General features: G+C 30.2%; 1 protein-coding gene across 2 annotated transcripts in view; it reads right to left on the reverse strand.

Moving 5' to 3' along the window:
• The window catches only part of LOC106458711 (RING finger protein unkempt homolog), a 37250-nt gene that overhangs the window by 6049 nt on the left and 10350 nt on the right, over positions 1-20851 (reverse strand). Inside the window, exons 4-14 of one of the 2 annotated variants that reach the window (XM_013918254.2) lie at positions 19019-19154; positions 18458-18575; positions 17048-17132; positions 16031-16149; positions 14472-14591; positions 14010-14159; positions 11278-11473; positions 9805-9924; positions 8178-8365; positions 6169-6438; positions 3797-3871 (exon numbers count right to left, since the gene is read on the reverse strand). In XM_013918254.2, coding sequence (XP_013773708.1) covers positions 3797-3871; positions 6169-6438; positions 8178-8365; positions 9805-9924; positions 11278-11473; positions 14010-14159; positions 14472-14591; positions 16031-16149; positions 17048-17132; positions 18458-18575; positions 19019-19154 — 1577 coding nt within the window. Of the gene's footprint in view, positions 1-3795; positions 3893-6168; positions 6439-8177; positions 8366-9804; positions 9925-11277; positions 11474-14009; positions 14160-14471; positions 14592-16030; positions 16150-17047; positions 17133-18457; positions 18576-19018; positions 19155-20851 lie in introns of those variants that run through there. The other variant, XM_022384982.1, reaches the window with a different exon arrangement.

Raw genomic sequence — 20851 nt, forward strand, 5'->3', positions numbered from 1 at the left:
ATAAATTACTATATCAATACCATAGAATTCCACAATAAATTATCAAGCTTAGTAACTAAGCTGTATTTCGGTCTAAACAATATGAAATTTTGAGCAGACTTGAGACACAACCTACCTCCTTGAAATCTTGGTTCGAAAGAAAGAGATGGCATCCAAACACCTTAAAATGGCTAGAAAGCCATTAGAGGGACATTCTAAGCTTTTGATTTGTTATTCATGTCATATATAGAAGTAAGTGTATATAAGAGAGCATTTCCAAAAATGAAAAGAGGTGGACAGGGTGCCACTGTGTGTGATTTATTACATGAGCAATATCTTAGCAAACTGAAAAGACAAGAGGCTCTTATTTTATATTCTAGCTTGTCAATATCGGTAATTTGAGTTCCTAATTCATACATAACTATAGACTTAGTATTTTGACATCACAAACATCTAATTTGAACCATGATGCATTCAACATACCACAGAAATCAATGTTTAACTGTGTTTTTTTAATAATTACTTTTAAATTAAGAAATTGAGTAAGGTATAATACTAAAATTTGAATTATAATCTACATATCGATACCAAACTTATTGACATAAATTGATGAAATAGTAGATCAATAAAATTTTGAACATGAGTCAACAAACACGATGACATGGCCTTTCACCCGTAACCCGTACGGAAAGGGTTAAACAGCCTATAACACTGTATTTAAGAGCAATTATTGTCATCAAAATTGTCTACATTTAATCAAGTTCCAGTTATTCTCATTATAACAAAATTTCCTGTTCTGACCAGTGTTGTTAAGTCATCTATTTTATTTCTTATACTCCTACCATTACAGTAATAACACTTTAGTCTATCATTAAAACTAACTTTGTCATTTGTTCCCAAACCACACCCCTCTCTGCATCATATATTTTCTTCATTGTTCTGGTCATCTTCACTGTCTAATCTTAGTTTAAAGATGTCCTTACAGTTGAGCTAATAGCCCTTACACACAAGCCAGCCCTTACCATATTTAAATATAAACCATCCATTTCAAAAAGCTCCTTTTTCCCACTGTAACGAATTTATTATTATATATTTATTTTAATATCAACATTTGTTTCGATTAACTTTATATTTAAAAACATGCATAGCTTATAGTGTTAGATATATATTGCGAAACTTCCACCTATTCTCCAAAGTTGTAGAAGATTCTCGTCAATAAGAATCAACAATTTACAAAGTTTGAACATTACAAATCATTTAACCTCAGTGAATCCTCACCCGACATTAGTATTTTTACATAAGTATTATATAAATTCATTGTGGAAAGCTCATCGTGTGTGGCTGGTGAATAACGAAGGATAAAGCTAGCTAGCTTCCCGTTAAGTGAATTACACCTACGTCAACTCATAATCAACTCGCTCATCATGAGCCCTCGATAAGATATCGAAGAAGTTCCAGACTAGAAAGAAGACTTTATATTGCTTGTAAGTTTGTGAAACTTTTATTTATAAATCATTGTTTGTAATAACTGTTATTGTAAATTGTATTGTTGTGTGTGTATATTAAAATGTATACGTGTTAAAAAAGAAAGCTGTGTGTATCAATCTTGTTGACAAATATCATAAACCGACTATATATCAGCTTTTACTTAACTCCTAAATCCAAAATACAATTTAACTAGTTAGTTTCAGACCATTCAAAATTCTAATACATAACACCACTGAACTGATTCTACAAATCCAACCAGGTATGATCAATGGGTAGTAAATCTGAGGATACAAAGTTTGACAAAACTTACACTGAACAGTACAAGTAAAGAGCATGGCTGCATATCCTCTGAAAAATGTGTATGCATATGTCAGTTATTTCAGAATAGCATGATACTAACAAAATGTTTGTGAATTTTTTTGGTAAAAAAGTTAATTACATTATTAACCTTTTCCAAACTGGAAGGATATCCTCAGCATTTCTTGTTCTTTTTCCTTCCCACAACAGAAAAACTTTTAAAAATTGTATGAAACTTATTACAAATTTACCAAATAGTACCTAGTTTGGTTTTAAAAAAATTCATATAATTTGAATATTTCTATAATTTTTTTATGTCGTGAAATTTTCAAAACTTTGTTGTGAGATAATGTTTTGAAAAAAAAAATCATTTTCAGGAAAGAAAATAACATCTGAAGAAACTATAAAAAAAAACTTCCAGATAAGTGGTTTGCTCCCAAGTCTTTTAAATTTTCTAAAAAATTCCTTTGTGTACTCTTATATTAATTTAAAGAGTTTATAATCTGCTGTATCTTATCATATTTAAATGTTGCCTATTGTTACATTCAAAGCTGTGCTTCATTGGTAATTGTTCAGACCACATGCTGTGACATCATAAACATATATATATTTTAATCTATTCCCATCAACAAATATGCTCATCATGTGTGGTTACCACCTGGGCCAGCCACCCAGGTGTAAAAATTCTTGGTTTAAAGAAAAAAAGAAAAGGCCGGCTCCATATTAGTTGGGATTAAGATTGTTATGGTGTAGTAGTTTTTGTTTGTTTTTCTTTTATCTATAAGATCACAGTACTTTGCTCATTACTATTAGCTTTGATATCATGAACAGGCCGTAACTCACATTTTACATATAAAGTCACCCCCCCCCCCACAAACTTATTTTTAGTAATCTATCCCTATTAAACAACTTATAACCTTGTATTTAAAAACATTCCTGTAATTAAAATTGTCTACATTTAGCCAGGTTTTAGTTATTTGCATTATATCAAAATCATCTGTTCCTTGCAAACAAGCCAGCCAATACCCTATTTAAAAATAAACCATCCATTCCATAAAGCTTCTTTTTCCTACTAAACTGATCCAACAAATCCAACCAGGTATAATCAATGGGTAGTAAACCTGAGTTGCCTAGAATAGCATCATACTAACAATGAAGAAAAATCACATGAGAAACAAGACACAGATAATTATATTCCCAAGGGATGATAGTTTCCTTTAGACTCAGTTATCACTGAGGTTTAAAAATGTATATAAAATACTGAAAACTAACCATAGCAATTTACTTTTTTTATTTTTTACAGAGGAAAAATAAATTCTGAGGATAAATATTTATTACTATTAGTTTCGATGATTAGCAAAGCCTGTAAAATTTATATATGTGATCTGATAAGACATACAGCTGAATCCTCAGAATAACTATCACATGTGTCTAAATAGGGAAGCCAGCATCCCATCTACAATTTGTGGAAGTGCAGTACCCACTTTGCCCAACAAATTTTAAAAGAATTATTCTAAAATGAATTTGTTAGTTGGAAGTGAAAAACTACGAAGATAAAATGAGGTAAAAAAAACCCCAAAGTTCATAAGAAAGTAAATAATTAAAAACTATATATTTTAAACTTGTCTTTTTTCCCCAAATTTCATCTTGGCCTACACTACATCAAAATAGGCTCTAACTGCCACCCAGAGAAGCATAACCCCGAAACCCTCCTGACAAGGAGCATGATTCATTTTCAACATTGTCCAATCATCCACATTTCATTTCCAATCCATATGTCTATGTACTACAAAGCAGTTGTAGCAAAAAAAGGTATTACACTATTGTAATTGGTTATCGTACACAAACAAATTATAACAATTTACACTTAAGTTTTGATTATAAATTTGACATGCCTAGTAAACTGAACCTGAAAAATATTTACAGAAAAATCAAAGGGTAATCACTTACTACATCTTTATTTAAGTCACTGCATACACATTATAAACATAATTTTAATTTTCGTAATCCATTTATATTGTACATCACATACCTCATCTCTCTGCTGTTCCCTGACCTTTTCCCTCCTACTTGCATCCTCTGCTTGCCACTTCCATGCTTCACATGCCTGGAATGTTCACATGAACTCCTGAGTAAGTTTTGTAATGAAAAATTACTAAAAAACAACTAATTATTAGGAAGATAAGAAAAACAAAATTTGTACCAAACTTGTATAATGTCTCTAATGAACCACTGTTTGAGGTTACACGCATCAGTGTTTCTTGTTCTTCAGGTGTGAAACTGTGTGTGTCTCAGCAATTTACAAATTAAATTGACACACTAATAAAACTAAAGTTTAAAAGATTAAGTGTGATTGTGTCTCCATTTTTAATGAAGCGAGCACACAGCATGAAAAACTTCTCGTTATACAGCAATGTACATGGCAAAGCGAAAATTACTATAGTTTTATGAACTGGTATTATACTTTTGATACTAAAGAAAACATTATGAAGACAACAGAAATCAAATGAACTGTTTCAGAGTAACAGTTAGAATTTATGTTGCAAATGAAACAATTGTTTAGTCACTTTTAACTCATCCTGTATTAATAGTGTCATAACTATACAATATTAATAAGATTAAGAAAGTTAATTCAAATTTAATAGCAAATCAGCTTCTGGTTCTCAATATTTTAATCTACATTTTTTTGTGTGTGAAAATTGTCAGCTGTACAATATTTACATTTTTATCATCAGGAATATGATTGTTTATAATCTACATTCCTAAAACAAAAGTTTAGAACTTCATAATCTATAAAAATTATTTTTAACACTGTAATTTTGAGCAAACAAATATATTTCTTTGGTAGTTTATATAAAAAAATTGTTGTGTTGAAATGAGAAATAAATTGTAAGTTATTTCATGTTCAAAATCAAATCTTTCATTATAATGCCCTACTACCTTGCTTCATTCCAAAAAATGTTCAAATACATAGGGCAAAACTCAGACAGTGCATATCTTGTTCAAACATATTCTAATCAACTGTTATGTAGTGTATTATCACTTTACATTTCATTCACTATTAGCTCACCAGCTTTAAAACAGTGTTTCTTGTGTTAACACAATCAGCTTATTAAAATGAAACCAATGTTCTGACATTAAGACACTCAGCTCATCAAAATTAAACTGACACTGTTACACTAACATACTCCAATATGTCACCCATAAGTTTTTAAATAATTCTTAGATTAACACATTTCAGATCATTACCAACTTTAATTCTTACATTAACACATTCAGCTCACCACCAACTTTTAAAATAATTGTTATATTAACATACTTGGCTCACCATCAACTTTTAACTAATTATTATATTAATACACTTGGCTCACCAGCAACTTTTAACTAATTATTATATTAATACACTTGGCTCACCATCAACTTTTAACTAATTGTTATATTAGCACACTTGGCTCACCATCAACTTTTAACTAATTGTTATATTAATACACTTGGCTCACCATCAACTTTTAACTAATTGTTATATTAATACACTTGGCTCACCATCAACTTTCAACTAATTGTTACTACAGCTCATCATTAATTTTAAACTAATTCTTACATAAGCACACCACCAATTTTAAACTGGTTTCTTATGTTAACATACGTAGCACTAACTTTAAACTTGTGTTTCAACACATTTCTCCTATCAATAACTAAGGTTTCTTATCACCATATTTATTCACTTTTTTTGTCACTGTACATAACTCTTCTGAAGATAAGTAATATAATCTGAAAAACCTGAATGGATGTGGAAAGGTTAATATGTTCTAAGAACTGAAAAACCACTCTTAGATTTTTCTTATGATGTACCTCACTTGGCAACAGATGTTCATTAACATGAACTCTCTCTCCTAAATAGCCATTATGTATTTAAATAAAATGTATTTTATATTTGTGTCAATTGTCTTTGTGGTGTTCCTGGCTTTACTAAAGATCATAAACATCAACTTGTTTGATTAGTTATTAATGAAAATAAAAAGATATATTTCATATTGATGTCAGTTTTATTTTTACATAGCATTCCTTAACCCAAACTGCATTAGGTGCTAAGGTTGTAAAAAATGATCAGTATTAGTGTTTAATGTTGGTACAAACTAATAAGATTGTTTTTCATATCATAAATAATTTTCATAATGTATCATTAAAGTAACAAAGAAACAAAAATAACTATAAAATAAGAACAGAAATAGCTGCTATATGAATTTTGATCATTAAAATGTAACTGGCATGCTAAGCTTACAGTGGAAGTTCAATATACCATGATATGACTGGAACCTACTGACTGAAACGTACAACTTACTAATAAATGAGGAAGGAGGGGGAGCAGTTTGTGGACGAATTTCTATAATATGGGTCACTTACCATTCTCAATTGATTATATCCTTCTTCCATTGTGGCTAATTTGGTTCTGCTAACATGCTCTTCATGTAACCTATGAACTTCAGTGAGACCAGAATTAACTGAATGAAATGAAGACACATTTGACAAAAATGGAGAAGTGGGAGCACCTCCTACTCTATTATTTGGAGACATAGTTTGGGAGGCAGTATAATCACAGACTCCAGATCCAGGGAAGTGTCCATACTTTGTGTTATCAAAAGAACTTGGATGACCATAGAAAGCTGCAGCAGCCTTGAAAAAGGAAAGGAAATAAAAGAGAAATAATAGCTTTTTTTTCCTTTGGAAAACATTTAAAAATCTTTAAACAGTGTCTCCCTGCTTTTTTTTTCCCCTGCTTTTTTTGCTGCTGTCATATCATCCCTGTCATTGTGACACAAAGTTCTAATATTTTTCCAACTATAAATTTCTTCAAAGAAAATGTAATATTTTAAACAATGGAACTTAAATCATTAAGAGAGTGTAAAACAAATTCCATGAATTCTCAAATATATTTTTTGGATTAGAATACGAACAAAGTAAGAAATGTACTACACTCAAGCAGCACTTGTGCAAAAACAAACAAACTGCGTGGTTGTGACATATTACTTTCTGAATAACGTGTACTATGTGTTGAATATAACACCATATAATCTTATTTTTATACATTATAGTGTGAGAGTAATATTTCCGTAACTAGTATTTTTATAGAAGAGCCTAAAACTGGAAGCTATGATACTGATATCATATATAAATAAAAATATGTATATACCAGTTATAAGAATAATCAATATTACACAATACAATTTAAAAAAAAAAATCTAGTAATTTTTCAATAACTAATATTAAAAATATATGTCTTAAACAGTTATATTATTATAGTACTTGACACTACAGCAACATGCTAGCATAAAAAAGAGTATGAAGAATTGAAGGTTTATTTATCTTGTATCACAGTTACTCTGATAGATAATTGTTCTGTGGATTATCCATTGTGATTTTCTTTAAATACAAAAATATACGATGAACTATCTGTAACGTTCCAACCACAGGTCTCAAACCTTGTATTTTAGCATTATAAGTTCTCAAGCTTATTACTGAGCCACCAAGTCATGGATTATCTGTAACATTAACAAAACTGTCTTGCACAGTAATGAACAGGGAGGTCGACTGGTTTTATTTAGGTCTATACTAATGTTATAATATTTCCTGTATTAAGTTAATGTAATACCATCACAAAGTTTATTAGATTTTTGACTAGTGATCACAAGACTTTATCTTCAAGAATGGGAAACACTTTTTTTTTTATGCACTCAACTATTTTTACACTTAAACAAGGTTGTAAAGAAACCACTTGTTTGCATTCAGCTACTGCTGCTTAGACCCAGCTATTTTTTTTAGTGGATGATTATTACCTGGATTCTCAATATGGCTAGAAAGTTCTACAAGAAAAAAGTTGTCTAAATATATATATACATAAAATAATAAGTGTGTATCTAAGAATTCTTCTGAGAACACAGCTGGTCCACAATCAATAATTTATAGAGTTTAACTTGGAAGAATAATAAGGCATGCTCTCATGTGCCTTCAACAGATGATACTGAAAAGTTGACTCAACAGTTTGGTATGCTTACCAGATGTATAGATAATGAAATTAATTTTCCAATTTCTCCTGTATTTAGTAAACATACTGTTAAATGCTTGTATATCTAATTCCAAACTTGAAGACAGCTTGATACTTTAAAACACACACACAAAAACCCATTCAACCAGAATTGTTTTATTACTTCAAAACAACTTCGTAAGCACTAAATGGCATGCTAAAAAACTTCTCTTTTTCATAAAATAATTCAAAAACTTTCCAAATTATGGTTTAAATGCCAAAAGTTAGCAAAGCATTGGAAACCAATAGGCCTAACAACAAAAAACCTGCAGCTTACATGATTTTTTTTTTTAAATCACAAATGTTAGGCATACTGAAGTCAAAATTTTACCTTATCCAATGAGTGTTCAGGTCTTGATCCAACAACTGCATGAAGAACAGCAGCTCCTCCCATGGGAAGACTGTGAGGAAGAGACCCGAGGGGAGAAGTAACAGGAGGAGATAAGTTACCCAGTCTACTGTGATCATGAATACTATCACTACCAGGAATATTTACTGGTGCTGAACTGCCCAGAATTCCTTAAGAATAAAACAGTGGGTTTATTTGTGAGACATGTACATCATCTTAGTATCAGATAAAATATTTTATCACTATAGTACATTTAAACTTAATGTCAATAGTTATTCAATGCAATTTTTTATTCATCAAAACACTAAATATTATTTTCTTAAAGACATATTCAAAGACAAAATGAATAAAACATTATGAGTTCACTAACAATGGAGATGATTTTTGGATTTGCACAGAGAATCAGCTTTTAATTTTTTCTGTGCTTTACTATATCCTATACATTTCCCAGATCTATTTGAAACTCCCTATGTAATTTTGAGCAAAAATAAGAAAAGAAAAAAGCTTTATATCCAGAAGTCATTGACCAATCGAGAAAATGAGAAATTGTAGACATCTTAGAATGCCAAACTTATTTGAGCAATCTTGTTTCTTTAAAAGTTTCTCTAAACAAGGGATAAAAATCTCACAACTTAGTTTTCAACAAATACTTGAAACATTTTACTTTTATTTTCAAATCAGACATGATTATGAAATATCCTTGAGAAAAGTGTAAGGTATTACTAAAACAGGCCAGCTAGCTTTATTTTACAATCTGATATTTAGTGTAAGTACAGAATTTCTTTATTTTTCTACCTCCAACAATTATAGGTTTATTTTGTTGATAGGTTTGTACTCTTCAAGGTTTAATTTAATTTTAATTGGCAGAAAGAAAAGGATTTTATGACTAGTGGTGTGATCAATCAATTTTGAAGCAAAAATAAAATCAGCAGAGCAACTACAGAAAGTATATATATATATTATCAAATCATATTTTCTTTTAATGGTGTTTGATTTTATTGTGTGAATTAGTACTATTGTTTGTTTTCTGATATTCACAGAAACTACTCAGTTATGAAACTAACATAAAGGTAGCTAGCGAACAGTATCCACTACAAGCTCTTGGGCTACTCGGGGTCTGACCAAGTAGTGAAATCTAAACAACCATGGCTTCAATATGCAGAGCTTGATTTTTTTATTTTCTTTTGCAGTAGTTGGAAGCAAAAGATAAACTGCAGAGCCACAGACAGCCACACTAACCATTAGGCCATGCTCAGCCTAAATTATTATTAAAAAATATAATTATGCACACAAATTTACATAACATGTACTTTTTTTTAAGATATATATATATATATATTATGTCAATAACATTTTTGTTTCCCTAAACATTTCTTTTCGTGATATCTCATTTGTAAATTAAGTTAAATTTTTCTCACTAGTTTTAGAGCCATACAAGAAACAATTTAATTACTGTTTCTGTACAGGAAACAAATTTCTGCATTTTTGACTACAATGTTCCTAAGCAAATATTTCACATAAAATGTGTGTTCACTTAATAAAATCTCATTGATAAATTATATTATAAATTATATATAAATTATATAAGAAAATTATATTAATCACATACCAGAACTAGCCAGTCCAGCTGATAATGAAGAACTGACAGGGTTAGCTTCACATTCTAATTCTTTATCTATGGATGCTTCAAAATTAATGTCATCAAGGTTCAGATCATCTAAGGCATTGCCTAATTTAAAAAGTACAAATCCCCTGACTATTGGAGTATTCAACAATATAAAACTTATATTAGTTTAAGTGATTTTATGATATGCATAAAAAACAAATACAAAACAAAGTTATTAATAAAAAGTATCCAATCTGGGTTAAACTATATTTGATCAATATGAAAATGTAAAAAATTCATCATCATACTGTTATAATCATACGTTATTGCAACACTACAACAAAAGTTTATCACATTCAACATTTTAAATGATAATCATCTCAACTTCTTTGAGACTCAATAACCTATGAAAAAATTTTAAGAGTGATTCATCTCCACTTCCCTCTCTTTTTTTTTCAGGAAGCTTGTAGTGTGTAAATTAAAAACACCACATATTGTTATATGCATAAGAAACCTTGACCATATCTCCCACAAACTAACTAGCTACTATCCAAAGAGTAACAGTTTTAGTTTTTAGAAGAACTATTACTAACAGAGCTTGTCACAAGAAAACACGAGATCAATGTGAGAAAGCACAAGTCTACATATTTTAATTTTAGTTAAAGTCAGCAGATGTATGTAGTAACAGGACCCCATTAAAAAAAACGTAAATATCTGAAAACATTCACAACTTATCAGCAATAAGACGTTTTTCACTCAAGGTATTGATTTGTTCTACTGACCATTCTACAAAGGTGACCTACCTTTTTCTTTAATTTGAAAACTTGTTTAAAAATATAACTGAGGCAATATTAGGCTCAAAGATTAATATCTCCTAAAAACAAACAAAAATCAAAGCTAGTAAATACAAGTATTATTGTGACAAGACTTAAGAAAAACACACGAAGAATTTATTACATCCTACAAACTGATATAAAATAGTATCCATTTTTTTTATAACTTTTTTCCCTGCTTCCAGTAGCCTGAAACATGAAAATTCTAGACAATTTTATCTTTCCCCTGAGAAAACTTCCAGTACGAAACTGTATGCTAAAATATTAGGTTTTGGAATTTTAATAAACTACAACTGCTTGTTGAAAGAAAAGGAGGCAAAATTTCAGCTTCTATACTGAAGCCTCAATATAGAAGCTGAAAAAACATCTCCTTTTCATTCAACAAGCAGTTGCAGTCCATTAAGTTTCTAAAACATATTATGTCTACCTAAAGTTCCACTGAAATATCCTAAAATATTGTCCAAACAAAAGCACTTTAAAACTATGACATTTTTTGATACTGGAAACAATTTACCATATATTATATATATATATGCTTACTGATGAAACATTATTCCATTTGAAAGAAACACATGTTACAGAAAATGTTTTTCCTCAATAATATTGATGAAAGCTTCAAGATATAAAAATCCACTTCACCTACCTACAACAGACTCAACTGTATTCACTGCTGTAGGATAAAATGAGGATGCTAAAGAGACACCTTGGGATAAAGAGGATACCAGGTGGCTCAGGTTAATTCCAAGAGCTAAACATATACTTTGTTTACGGCGAGTTTTTTCAATAACGTCTAAAGAAGGATCATTATCAATAGCTTCAAACTGTTTCCTAAGAGTCACCTACAAAAAAGTAGTTATATGAAAGAAAAACTGTAATCTCCATTTCCCAAAAAACAATAAGATAAACAACTTTTTTTTTTTTCATTTTGAAATTACGTGATTATCAAAAGCAACAGTTTAAAAAAAATACCCTTTTATTTATCAACTTGCAACAATCTCACATTTCCTGATAGTACTGGGGCATCCCACCTTATCAAACCCAAAATCTATAGCTGGGGGTTAAGCAACACTTTAAACTGTTAGAGAATAATTAAATAATGAGACAAAGAGGTTGTAGCTAGGAATTATTCTGTACCTTATACTTGATGTCACTACTGAAAGTTTACATTTTCCAATACTGAAAATGTATTTCCAATAATACTTACCTCCGCTCAAACTTTATCTTTATCACGACAAAAGGTTTTCTTCTTTGTCCATCTAAGCATTGATTTGAATTTCACCTCACTTGCTCCAGTCTTTATACCCCACTATATCGCCCCTAGTGATTTTAATTTTGTGACTCTTTCCACCTACGTCACTGCACCCTCTATACCCGATCCATATATAAGCTCCTTGTTATTCTTTCTTATTCACTTCTTCGAGACTAGCAAGATTATCAGACCCGAACACCGGCTATCATGTGGAGGAAGGGCAGGATAGTATTATTGATAATACATTTTCAGTATAAGAAAAGGAGAGAGCAGAATCCAATAACATAGATAAAGTGGAAGTCAATAAATGACTAAGATCCTTCGACATTTGAGCAGGGTATCTGTAATACCCCTCAGACAACAGTTATAAAGATGAAAAAGAAATGCAAAACTGTTGTAAGTGGCAGACGAATTTTGGAAACAATTAGATTAATTAAGATGAACAGTTGCATCTTGTCTAGAGCCCCAAATAGGATGCAGAAGGTCTAATCTCTGGGAGTCCAAATAAGGGTTCTCCAGGCAATGGAAAACCAAGCCATGCTGATCCAATAAAGAGGAGGTCAAAGCATGGCAACACCCTCCCTCAATTGATCTACAAAACTTCTTGCATGTAGAGCAATGTCTGGCAATTGTGGAAGGACCAGGTAATCAGACAAACTAGTTTCTTCCAATAAAGAAGGTGAAGATTCATAAGCCACAGAATAAATACTAAAAACGTTACAAACATGCAGGAGGCAGAATGTCCATCTGAGGTTCATAAGTAGCTGTTTGAGCAAAGGAAGGTGCTGGAAAAATTGTTTAAGTTCTCACTAGTCCACCCTTGATCTCCCACAAACTCAGCCTCAGAGCCAACAGGAGAAAAAGCATCAGATCACATATAAAACTCTATCTCTCTCTGTATAAGGAACTGTATGAGTTAAGTTGATGTGATATAATACACAGATACTCATTAAAATGCTATTTGTGTTGTAGTAATTACTTATTATTTTCAATAATAAAAGATACATTAAATGCTTAATTTTGCACTATTATATTATTGACTCTACCCTAATCGCTTGTGCCCCACAATTTGAGAAAAGCTGCACTAAACCATACAAATATTCCATGTTCTGAGTTGGCCTATTCCACATATGACAGTACATTTTCTAAAAATTACATAATGATTTATGCTTACCAAATAAATGCACTGGGTCCTGAGTTTGGCTATTCCACACATGACAATGCATCTTGTAAACTACATAATGATTCGTGTTTACCAAACAAATGCTCTGTATCTGGAAGTGGGCTATTTTACATGACAGTAGATACTGCAAAAGCTACATAATGTATTATGTTTACCAAAAGAATGCTCCATGTCCCGAGTTTTGCTATTCCACACATAACAGTATAAAAAGATACATAACGAACTTTCATTATTTCATTCAACTTTATTTATCTTTATAAAATAAGTTTCCAGGTGAAAAGAAGAAAAATTATGAGTAAGAGGAGAGAATATTTAAAAAAGAAAAGAAAAAATACAAACAAGAAGACACAACAATGGAAGTTTAGTATGTGAATAATTCACATAAACTTGTGATCGAGAAGGACCTCCCACACAGTACATAAAATGTTAATGATGCTACATGATGTTGAAATAATTATTAAAATTAATTTATTTCTACTTCAAGGATTCTCTGGATACCTGACACGATGACAGCTACTTTAACATACATTTAAGTGTTATTTCTTGTCAAATGCATAAATATACATTTGATAAATAATTAACTTTATTTTTATTCATTCAGAAATAACCAAATGAAAATATCTTGCACAACTATAATTCAAAGTTAAATTTTAGGATAAAGTAAAATTCATTTCATTCACAGTGTTTATCTTAGCATTAATATATATCTTCTTCCACCCATTGAATACTGATAAGAATTAACACCCAAAGCCTTGTCACACAACACTGAATAAGAATCTACGACTCCATTACATAACATACTCCATATAAACATCTTGCTTTCACCATAAAGTGACCAAGGACTTCAAAACCTTAATAAAAATAATATCAGCAATCAAAAATCTTGTACCCTTGTCAAAAAAAGCAGCAGCAAATTTAAAGTTTTGAGTGCATATATACATACCTCTCGATCTTCTCTTTCAGACCCTGGGGCCTTATGGTAAGAAATTAAAGAATCACCAGAGTGATTAGTTGACGAACTGCATGATCGAGGCCGAGCTATTGGTGTAGGTAATGGATTAACAGGTGTGAAGACTATACAATCCATTGATAACTAAGAAGAAAAAGATGAAAAACAACAACAACTAAAATTTAGTCTTTTCTACTTATTCCTTTACATTTTCTGGCATTAACCAAATACTAATTGTTGTTTTAACTTAAAGACCACAATATATTTTTTGTTAAGCAACCATATAAAGGATATCACCTTGCTCAGCTTTTTTACAAAACCTATTATAATGGCCTCACCATGAAGTTATTACCATTTACATTTTATTCACATTAATACCTCAATTTTCCTAATCTATAGGAAAAACAAAAAAATGTCTTTACTACTAAATATGTAAATCTTTCATATCATTCTTACCCCATCAATTACTGTTGCTTCTGTTGATGTAGTCGATACTAAATGCTGTGAAGATCCTTCTATTTCATTAGTGTGGACTTCATTTTTCTGAGTTTGGGAACTCTCTCTTTTACTTATTGTCTGTCAAGGAGTAAAAAGCTTTACCAACAACAATCTTCAATATTTTATTTTATATTAAACAATGTTTCTCTGTGTAACACACAAACTTTTTATTAGTAGAACATGCAAGTTATTTGATTCCTTTGTAATTACACTAAATTTTCTGATTAATTACTTCATAACTTTTATTTTCTCCCGAAAGGAAACTAATGTTTAAAAAATTAAGAACTCTTTTTTTTTCCTTTCAGTTATATATGCATTAAAATATATCTTCTAACAAATTTACTGAAAAATGCTTGATAATATTAGATAATTAAAATGGATAAAAATAAAATTTTTAGTGTTTGAGCTTTGACATCATTCTTATTATAAAGATTATCATAAAATTATTCGCCATTAACATATTTATGAAATAGCAACTTCCCTTGTAACGTTTCATGACATACTTTTAATTTTTTGAGGAACTAAAATCTAAAATTTATCATTGCAAAAAAAATCTTACATTCTCACATTATTGATATTTAAATAATCTCTTCCCTAATATAGTAAACTATGGCATTATATAGTTACTGGTACACTTACAAACTTACTAAAATACCCTTTTTTTGAAATATTAAATGTTCAGTAATAAAAAGGTAGGATAATTCTTTAACTAATACCACCATTTATTTATTGATAACTCTGACGTAAAAATGATTAAAATGTAATAAGAATCTAAACTGACACTGAAAAATTTGATTTTTGTATTTCACTTTCACAGAACTGATACATGATTCACATGAATGCTAAATAACACAAGTAGTAATTTTTACAAAATAAACCACAAGAGGAAACTCGATAATTAAGTTTATAAGTTATAAGTCCTCTGTTACAGCTTATACAGCCATGTAAAATATTTTAGATACCATTAACTTACATCAGTTTATTAAGTAAATGAATCATATCATCTACACTTTTCGTCACCAGTTTACATGGGATTAGAAACATTCCAAATTTATAAAACTAAAACATTTTTTTTACAAGCTAAAATAATTTGGCAAACTATGAATCACATTATTTTACATAAAATACACTATGTCCACCATGGGTATCAAAACATGGTTATTAATGATATGAGCCTTCAGACTTATCACTGAGCCACTGGGGAGCACATTAATATGATTTACTTTGAGGTGATAAAATGCATGAACTATAAATAAAAAATGGGAACCAACAAAATAGCCCCATCTATTTGGTAACTGTAATCTAAACCTTCACATTTTGCTTTAGCACGTCATCTGTAATATATGTTTCTTTCTATAAATAATGCTAAATTCAACACTTACTATAATTTAACCAACTTTGTAATTGTCTAAAGAAAAGTTATTGCAATAATCAGATAACTTGCCAATGTTGACATCTTAGGACTGAAATGAATAAGTTGTTTCAAAATGATCCAAAATTTTATAAAACAAACTCACCAATATTGTTTGAGACTGAGAAGGACTAGCTGATGAGCTAGGTGATAGAACATTTGACAAAATGGCTGCCAAGTTAGTAGTACTGTCGAGTCCTAAGTCACGTACCTCAGAAATTTCTTCTGTAAGAACAAGAGAGAAAGAGAAGTTCTCCTTTTTTTAAAAATTGATACATGATTCATGTTTTATTTTTTATTACGTTTTGTTATAGACCACAAGTTGAAATTCTGATATGCTATTCGTAGAACCTAAAAACATTTCTTGCCAAAATAAATCTGAACATCTATAATACTTCTTCCTTTCTCTAATACTGTTTCTAACAATTTCTGTAATATTTATAATACTTTTGTTGTTTTTGGTTCAGTTATACAGATGGTGTATACTGTGCATGATGTTTCACTGTAAAATAAAACAATAAAACAGCATGTATAGCTAGTGTTGCAAAGGTTTAACACTAAACAAGACAAAATTTAGAACTCTGATAATTCTAATTGAAACTAAATACATATAATTTTACTCTCTTTTTCTATATGTAAAACAGAGAAATTAAATCAAATGAACAAACCTCAGTATCTTACAAGCAGGACTTTTATTTTCTATGTCATATTAAGATTAGCAAAAAAAAACCCAAATATTGTTGAACCTTCCTTATAGGGTAGTTTCTCTCAACAGTTATGCTTCAATACATTAATTTCAGTTTTAAACTGCAAATTATTATTAACAGAAAATTTCAGCAGGCTGTTGAACCATAAATACATGCATTACTTAATCAAAAAATGCAAAATCGGATTACTTTCCAAATCAGCAACAAAAATATTCCTTAAAAGAAAAAAAAAGAAAACTTAATAAATAAGAGGTTACATAATGCACCACTGTGAACATTGAAAAACAAAAAGGCTTCATAGCAAATACATATTGAGAGTATCACAATTATTCATACAAGTAGATAAGACATTAGCAAAGGAGCTTAGGAGTAGTTTAAACTCTATAGAAAAATACTGATGAAAAGCAAAAACATACTATCAACATGAGCAAATGCACAGAAGGGGCCACGAGGACAGTATCCTGTTTGCTGGATATCATTACATTTTGTTGATTTGTAAATCTGCAAAAAAAATACTAACATTAGATGCATCAATAACTTCTAATCTTAACCTTCACTAAACAAACAGCAATAAATGAATAATTAGTATTATCACATAATCATTTACCCCACTATCCACAAATTATGAATTGTATACTTTTAAATACTTATCAGATAACAGTTTTTATAATCGCCTTTCAAGAGTTCCCCTTGAATGAAACAATTTCTACTAATAACAGGTAAAAATCAGTAGTCAAAAGACTAACTACTGCTGCTAATAATATATACAAAATCAATAGTCAAAAGGCTTTTTCTACTAATAACAGGTAAAAAAAATCACTATCTGCTACTGCTAATAACGGATACAAAATCAGTGGTCAAAAGGCTTTTTCTACTAATAACAGGTAAAAAATAACTATCTGCTACTGCTAATAACGAATACAAAATCAGTGGTCAAAAAATTAACTGTTGCTAATAATAATAGCCATAAAATCAGTATTCAAAACACTAACTGCTTCTACTAATAGCATGAAGTAAGTCCCAGTGATAACAGATTAAACCTTTTCATTCTCTAAAAGCTCAAAACATTTGTAAACAATTTTATTTGTACTAGTAAATTCTCCATAAAATTCTAAAGAAACAACAAATATTCTGCCCCTTTGTCTTGAAAGTAATTTACATGTTATTATCAATTTTCAAGTAAATTCATATAATTAATCCCGAGAGTCCCCAAACTCCCTTTATATTCCATTTGAGGGGCCCCAATATACAGTCTACAAACATAGATACTAATTTTGGATGACTTCTTATATGTATAAGTCAATTTCTAGGTAAACCTGTGGATCCAGTCCTGACAGCCTTCAAAACCCCTTTGACCCTACTTAGAGTTTCAAATTTGAAAATTTTCAATAAATTTATATTGTTATTTTGAACAACTACTTACATGTTAGTACAAATTTTCAAGTAAATCAGTTCACAAAATTGACAGCCCCCAGAAACCTTTGATTCTTGTAGTTTCTGGGGCTCTTTCATGACTTTGCAAAGGTAAAGAGCATATACATGCAAAACTTCAAGTTATTTTGACAAAACACGGGAAAAGTTCACACAAAAACATAGACTGGTATAATTGAGAATACTATATAGATTATAAAAGCAATGAAAAAATTACAATCTCAGTTCCTACTAACAGAAGTATTATATGTGTGATCAATATGTCAGAATACCTTAACCTGTTAAAATCAATAAAATAACAAGTCCTTTAAAAAAGAAATCCTATTTGTCTTTTGCCTTATGCTCTAAATGTATTTATCACCAACTTTAAAAAGCTTTAATGTCAATGTTCTTACATCTGGATGAAATTGCTGTTCTGTGCGTGTATGACAATAAGGACAGTTCTCTCCATTTTCACAGTTAGCAGGGTCACCCCATTCATCTGCCTGTTTAACATTAGGACATGGTGTTGACCTGAAAAGTTGGAAATTATAAAACCCAAATGTTAAAATTGTTCAGAAAAACATAATTGTTTATGTTATTTTTTGTAAAAAATGGTTCAAAAATAATTTCTTATAATATTTAAGGCACTGAAATAATGTGTATCAATGTTTTTTTTTGTTTCTGGGCAATCTAAATTCAGTATTATGCATACAAAAAAAAGCATAATAAAGTTGCACATTTACAGGGTAATGTAACATTAACATCACGTACAAGTTTCTTCAAACGTAGTTTTAAAAAGAAGGCCTGATACTCCAGTCAACAGAAAAAAAAATGCAGTTCCAATTTAGAAGAAAGCTCTACCTTTAAAAGCAATCTTAGGATGCCAGGTTTTCTATTTAAGACTGAATTCTGTGTGTGTGATATCTTCAAGTTGTCATGAGTAATAAAAAAAAAGAACCCTTCCTTCGTCTCACCTGTATGTATGTTTCTTAGGACTTCTTCTTCGATCCCGATTGTTGTGGTACTGAGGACAGGCATAACCTTGTCTACATAACCTAGGAGGTCGTTTACATGGTTCTGTCTTATAATTGGCTAAAACATAATTAGAATCTGAAAACATGCAAAAAAACAACAATCACATTTTATCTTAAAGATAAAATTAGCTTTTTTACCTTAAAACAATTTGTAGACTACATAACATTTTAAGCAATGTATATGAGCCACCTTTTTACGTATTCTAAGTTTTTTCATCAAAATATTTAATTCACTCTGTTTCTGCTGATTCATTTAACAACTCACAAAACCTGGTTATTATCATAAATCAAATAGAAACATACATATATGAACTTTGATGGCAGAAGGAAAACATTACATTTATCTTAGATTTGTTCAATATGCACCTAAAAACATGTCTGCCTTCAACAACTGTATTAATAAAATACATATACTGTTATGAAGCTGTTGAGATTTTGTCACAGTTATCATCTTTATCTTTAATTAATATTTGTCTGTGTGTGAATGGATTTATGAAGATGTCAGGGTTTTATCATAGTTTATTAAGTTTATATTTATCAAATATTTGTTTACTAGCCGGAATACCCATCCCCTGGATGGAAGTTATGTAAATTCATGATTAATGAAAGGTTATCTTAGGACATGAAAAGTTGCTTCCCTTATATGTAATTATAAAAAACACAAAAACATCCATAAAAACTGCATAATAAAAAATATGAAACCACAAATTTGCATGTATCTCCACATGGACTCAACAAATCTTCATGCCAAATTTGTTGAAAAATCTATCAACAGGGGCAAAGTAGTGGTAACAAATGTGAAAATGCAAAAACTGCAAAACTGAATATTTGTATCTCCCCACGGGCCCAATGAACCTCCATACCAAATTTGGTGAAGATCCATCTACACCCTGCGAAGTAGTTACATGGACATACAACAGAAAGTATTTTTATATTTATATAGATGTTTGTGAAGCTGTTGAGATTTTTTCATAGCTTCTCATGTTATTTTGTAATTATTATTTGCTTTTTGTACTGGGGAATATGAAACTGTTATATTTCATCACAGTTGTTCATGTTTATCTTGTAATTAAATATGTGCTTGTATACACCTGAGTTTATGAAGTGTTTGAACTTCCATCAGGGTTTCTCATGTACTTACTATTTACTTTTGTGTATCTGGGTTTTGGAAATTTTTTAATGAACGTTCGCTGTTTTTGCTCCAAGATTGAAATAAGCAGGATGTAAAGATTTTTGTAAATTTCTACAACAGCAGTGAATTTTAGAAAATGCCCATCCATTGATGATACACCTGAGAGATCACCATATAGGTACTGCCTTATCATAAATAATGTAGTAAGTATACCAATTACACACTGCATAAGTTCTTTAAGAAAGAACTATCATACTATATTCATGTTCATGATTAGAAAATGCTTCAGTACACTAGAGTGAAACAGGTTCTCTTTCTCACACATGACACAAATCATTATCTATGATAAACCAAATTTGGAAAACCATTTTTAATCTAAGCATATTTAATGCACTGCACTGTCTATAATAAGTTTGTTCTCCAATCTACATACCTCAATTATAGTTAGCTTATCCCACAGGTATTACACTTATTACATACTAAAAAAGAAGTCAAACTTGACTGTTCAGTTTAATAATATCAAACCTAATGAGAGAAAATTATGACACACACACACATATATATATATATATATATATATATATATATATATATATATAGTTGTCGTAGTAGTGTCGCGACTACTCCTTCGTCTAGTTGAC

Source organism: Limulus polyphemus, unplaced genomic scaffold (genome assembly GCF_000517525.1).
Source record: "Limulus polyphemus unplaced genomic scaffold, Limulus_polyphemus-2.1.2 Scaffold503, whole genome shotgun sequence".
Classification (NCBI taxonomy): domain Eukaryota; kingdom Metazoa; phylum Arthropoda; class Merostomata; order Xiphosura; family Limulidae; genus Limulus; species Limulus polyphemus.